Source organism: Trachymyrmex septentrionalis, unplaced genomic scaffold, assembly GCF_001594115.1.
Source record: "Trachymyrmex septentrionalis isolate Tsep2-gDNA-1 unplaced genomic scaffold, Tsep1.0 scaffold20, whole genome shotgun sequence".
NCBI classification, from domain to species: domain Eukaryota; kingdom Metazoa; phylum Arthropoda; class Insecta; order Hymenoptera; family Formicidae; genus Trachymyrmex; species Trachymyrmex septentrionalis.
Window position 1 is genome coordinate 1026848 of NW_017305180.1, and position 5622 is coordinate 1032469.

The 5622-nt window shown below is 30.7% G+C and overlaps 2 protein-coding genes across 3 annotated transcripts in view; one reads left to right on the plus strand and one right to left on the minus strand.

Moving 5' to 3' along the window:
- LOC108747825 overlaps positions 1–5622 on the minus strand; it is a 21134-nt gene that overhangs the window by 14684 nt on the left and 828 nt on the right. Inside the window, exon 1 of one of the 2 annotated variants that reach the window (XM_018485661.1) lies at positions 878–895. The exons of the other annotated variant lie outside the window; for it this stretch is intronic. The gene's annotated coding sequence lies outside the window, so the exon portion shown is untranslated. Of the gene's footprint in view, positions 1–877; positions 896–5622 lie in introns of those variants that run through there. 2 annotated transcript variants of the gene reach the window in all.
- LOC108747826 lies at positions 164–1293 on the plus strand. The gene is made up of 2 exons (XM_018485662.1): positions 164–330; positions 1012–1293. Exons 1-2 carry the CDS (start codon positions 216–218, stop codon positions 1278–1280), a joined length of 384 nt encoding a protein of 127 aa, XP_018341164.1. The 5' UTR covers positions 164–215; the 3' UTR covers positions 1281–1293.

Consider the following 5622-nt stretch of genomic DNA (forward strand, 5'->3'; position numbering starts at 1 on the left):
GGTGCACGTTGAATTTTATAATATGCATACAAAATAATGAAGAAAGAAGAAAATTATTATGACAATATTAAGTTCAAACAACAATTTTGTCCGCTCCTGTTTGTTACATTGCATAATATTACAGGTTGAAGTACAAGTGCAGTTTTGCTGACTTCGCGTTTTCTACACGTGTAAGAATTGTCTCCAGTTCTGTCGAGGACACACGACCCCTTTTTATGCAGTATCCACATCATGGATATTCCAAAGTAATCCTCAGTTACGGACATCCACTTTTAGAATTGATAAACTTTTGCAACGATAAACACGAAGAGTCAATCGAAGGAGAAAAAAGTATATTTTTGACGTCATCACACGTTTCTTGATAATTTTCCAAACTAACAAAGATTGCAATATCCAATGAACGTTCAAGACTGACTAACACTTTAATAATTAACAATGTAAATTATGTCAATGGAAAAATAAAATTCTATGATTATATTCTATGATCACGTCATGAAAGATATATATGTGTATGTTAAAAATATCTACTGAATATTAATTTAATAATTTAATGTAGTTTTAACAAAAGTAAAATGTGATCATCTGAAACAGTTATGTGTGATAATACTTGTATATTAACATTAATATCTTTTAATGTCACAGTCTGATTTTATAGCCATATTCTGACTTATATGCTTGAATGATCTATCGTCTTAAATAACTTGGGACAAAGGCACATATTTAGAACCTGCATCTTTAAGAGACTCAGAAAGGTGGAAAATCGATAATCTGAACTTTTTAATTCAATTTTAGATTAAAGTTAATTTTCCATGAGAGTACAAGCTGTGAATTTCGTATAATATTTTGTTTAAAAATAATATAATAATATTTGAAATACTCAAGTATTCGAAGACAGATCCACCCTTATCGAAACAATTATAACTCTGCGGTCGTTTCGAATCGGATTAATGTTCACACAATTTATTTCTAGATTTTTATACACTTTTGTTATTATACCCTATTATGTTTCAGGTATCTCTGGGTTAAATCTGACGGACGATATACGTCCCATGCACACCGTCGCAGGTGTCGGGCAAACCGGAGGATGTGTGCGTCGGCACGGTTGTATCAGTGTACCACGAAGAGGGGGAAGTCGGTCGATGCCGCGGAACCGTGGCACGCCGGAATCACGTGCACATCAGCAGGCATCCGCGTGTTCAGCTGTGCCGATTCGCTTGGGGAACACCGCGAACTCTCGGCTTCTCGAGTACAATACCCGCGGTGTTCCAGGACATTTTTAACCCCCTCGAGCTGCCAGAGCATCCTCAATCAGAGAGTAAACGAAGGATATGTATATATCTGCATTACTCGTCCAAGCATTAATCAAGTCTATATGATGAATGTTTTTTTTTTTCATTCATACATGAAAATATGTATAGCTTTGGGATCGGCTGTCGTACTGTCATCAGTTATTCCGAATTATTTGCGTCACATCTTGCTTCAGCACTGTCTACGATTTATAAATGATATACCGAACGATGAAAAAATAAATTATTGCCTCCTGTTTTAAGACTTGTTAATGAATTTTTTTATTCTAATATTTTGAAGATATATATATATATGCTAAATTTATATATATGCTAGAAGAGATATTTTTTTTAATAACAGTGATGTTTATTCTTAAATGATAAAATATGCTTGATAAAGCAGACAGTAGAATATTAATAGGTAGACATTACGTAGGTACATATACATATATGCTTCGCTTTATTAGTCTAAATGATATATTAACTGCAAGAACGTTGACATGTGTAGTAAAGTTGCACGAGTGACTCATTCACGAAAGGAAGCACTCGTTTCTCAAGTTTTGTTATTCTATGCATCGTTTCGCAACCACGTATATGGTGATTCTTACTCAACATTCAAGATGATCATACAGCTCTAATGCTTAGTCACTTCGCCGTTAAAGTCTAAAGGTGCATGTTGGTTTCTTGACAAAACATAACTTGATAAATAATGCACATCTGTTTATTTCCGTTGCCTATTTTTTTCATACGCCATTCGTCTTTGAATCGCATAAGTTCTATGATAATGATATTAACAGCGTATTGAGTATTGATTGAATTCAAAATATGAGGTCATACGCTTTTGTTTTTTATTTAAAAAAATAAATAGGAACGAACAATAATAATCGTACATGCATGTGCGTTGTACTTGTAAAATAATAGCATTAAAGTAGCATCCTAAAGTAATTATAAAGTTACTGTTTATATTTTGTGTTATTTTATGATTTGTATCACCAAATTTATGGTAAATTTTTCTACTTTAATTCGTTGCGAATATATTTCTCTCATATTCAATATTTTGTTTTCGTAACAAATTAAATTATATCTCGTAATAATTTTATTTATTCGTAAATAATTGTAAAGATCTAATAATAAAATTGTTGACATAAGATAATTCTTATAAATTATCTTTTGCTTGCAGCTTTCTTGACAGCTTTTGCAAAGCAAAAGTCATATAATGGAGATCATGAATAATTCCATTCCGATAATAAAGCACAGTTTATTTTCACTTTAAATGTATCAATAAATAGAACGTAGTATATAACTTCGTAGATGACTGCACCCGGACTAGTGACTTATTCTCTAAAGACAGGAGAAGCGTTCATAGAACTCGAACGCTACTTATGTTACATAGTTGATGCGCACTGATCGGTCATTCGAACGAGGTCAGCTGTATTCGAAGGTGCTACGCTACAAGGCGAGCGAATAAACTTGATGGAATAGTTTCTTTGATGTTGCATTTGTTCCTTTTGATAATACAAATGACATCTATGCAAACTGAACAATTCATTTTAGATATGATAATCAGTTACTTGGAATCCATCAGTCTCTCTTTCTCGTTATGTATTTTTTATCAATCTTTAATTTAATTAATTTTTTATATCCTCTCTTACGTACTTTGTGCATTCGCGAGTAGATGTTGTGTATTCTTAGAGATACACAACATCTACTCTAGAGCTCTTATCAAGAGTGATTCTCTCACATTGCTGCATCTGAGGCGCGTGTATTGGTCCGTATATCATTTATCTTAGCGTCTGTCACTGTTCATCACAATAGTGATTATCACAATAGTGACAGTTCTAAGAACAGTATTGTTTATACATATATTTCACCGCTTATATATCGCTTTTCAACAATAAGGGATTCTTTTTAAATATCCTATACAATTCTGCATATTGGCTGTCACGTTTGACGTATAGACGTAGATTTTCAATTCTACAAATCTTCTGTCATATACGTCATCTTATTAAATAATCAATATTGACATTTCTGTAGCGTACAATAATAATGTTAAACTACAGAACACGTCAGAGTAACTTCCCTGTAAGAAAGCATGGCAATTATACGCTTCACCTTCACTGCCGCTATCCAGAGGTTGATGACCTGTCGTAACGCGAGAAAGTCTCAGATTTACTTTAGATGCTATACTCATGTACTATAATTTCTTTGAGTGTTTTGTTGCAAATTTTATTTTGTAAATACTTCATGATTTGACTGTTTTGTTAAAAATTTTTACTAAAAGAATAACAAAGAAAAAATATCTGTTTGACTAAATATGACTTACAATATGAAACGATTGTTATAATAACAAAAGCTTTTAATAATAAAATGCAGTTTCATTATTTCACTTAAATGAAAAAAAGACCTAAAAAATGTTTTTCCTCCATAATTTGAAAATTGTGATGACGCTTTTATATTTTTTGTAATTTGTAATTTTATTTGTTAAAAATTCATATGTATCAGATTAAAAATATATGTACAATAATCAAATAATAGAATATGAAGACATTCATATGCAGATTCATACTACGAAATGTCACATCACATTATGCATTTCTGCGCGTGATGTTGAATTTAAGAAATTAAAAATATTTTATCAATGAGAATAAGAATATTTTCAAGGATAAGCTTAATCAATATGCACAATCTTCTTAAAATAGCATAAAATTCTTTTAATTAAATATTACTTTCTTGTCATCTCCGTATTAATTAATATTTAATAAATTATACGTAATTTTATTATTATCGAGAATAAATATTTATCAATAATAATTTTACTTAATTAAGATACGAAATAAGATAATTTTATTTTGTGTGCACAACATCGAAATTTTAGAAATCAAAATATTTATCGTTGATTTATCGTTGATAATAATATAACGGGTTAATGACAGATTACATATAATGTTAAAAATTCTGCTTTTCCTAATTATCGATTACTTTATATAGTTACTTTTTGGTTAACAATCGATTCTTCTTTCAATAACAATCGATTAAATAATTACTCAATTGATTGATGACGCAATTACAAATGCGTGATTTCTTGTCTTGAAAAAAACAGTTTTGTTAGGAGACAATGAGCAATTACATGACGTAACTAGCGAGTTTAACTGTAATAAGCGATTTCAAGCTTGTTGAATGATTTCCTTTGAACCTTGTACCAGTTATGTTCAATTGGAGCACTAACATTAGTCCTACGCCGTGCGCTTCGTTATTGCATGCTATTTCGTATTCTTTTTTACATTAAATATAATATTAATTACTTATAAAAATTCAATACAAGGATGGACAATATATAAAATATCTTATATACATTTTTTAATCCAATAATAATAATAAATATTACATTTATCCCATCGTATAATTCATTAAATAAATTTAATTATATCAGTTGAAATATCATTAATTCAAAGATATATAAGTATTTGAATAAATTAAATGTTACGTCAGGATCATTTCCTTGAAAAGCAAAATTGTATGCGCATGTCGCAACTTGGCCTTTGTTTGCACTCACACATGCGCGGACGCATTGCTCTACATAATGAAACTGTTGCTTCAGAAGAAAATTCTTTTTTGAGAATTGTAGAGAGTAGCAATTCATCCAATATTCTTTTCATTGTATTTCCGAGCGAGTAGATAGGCGGTTCGCGTAGTATTGATTGTTAAACGATGCGCAACGTACCGCAACATAGTTCGACAGTCAGCTGTTTGCGACATGACAGACAGGTGTTCGAAGTCATGATACTGTTGGCGTTGTGCGTAAAATCCGAGCTTCTTGTGTTAGTATCGTTTTCTTTGATATACCGCAAAAAGATACAATAATAATTAATCCGAAAATAAACTAATTATTTATTTTCGCGAATACTTATTTGATACATTGTATTGATTTATCGACGATAAAAACGTCTTGAATTAATTATGAGATCTTATGTAGCAGTTATTAAATGAAAAAACAATAATCATGATAATTATGCCGTTGAGATTATAATGTCCAGAACACAAAATAAAAATAGAACCAACGTTCTCGATCGTGGAAAATTATGACGTAAGTGTAATACATTATTTAATATTGTAACTATTTTAGAAAGGCAGAGTTAATACTTAATAATACATTGATTTTTTAATATTTTACGTATAAAGAAAATTTTTTTTATGATAATGAAGTATTAATCAAGCAGGTTTACACACATTGGATAAAAAAAAATAGATAGGTAGATGGATAGATATCATCACTTATTGAGCGTTCTAGGAAAGCATCTTTTCAAGCGTAAAACAAGAGAGAGAGAGAGAGAGAGAG

Excerpts from the sequence above, each read along its gene's own strand:
- LOC108747826 (XM_018485662.1), top strand. The coding sequence starts at position 216 with ATGCAGTATCCACATCATGGATATTCCAAAGTAATCCTCAGTTACGGA. Across the intron at positions 331-1,011 it reads GTCAATCGAAGGAGAAAAAA|GTATCTCTGGGTTAAATCTG; the intron begins GTATATTTTTGA and ends ATTATGTTTCAG.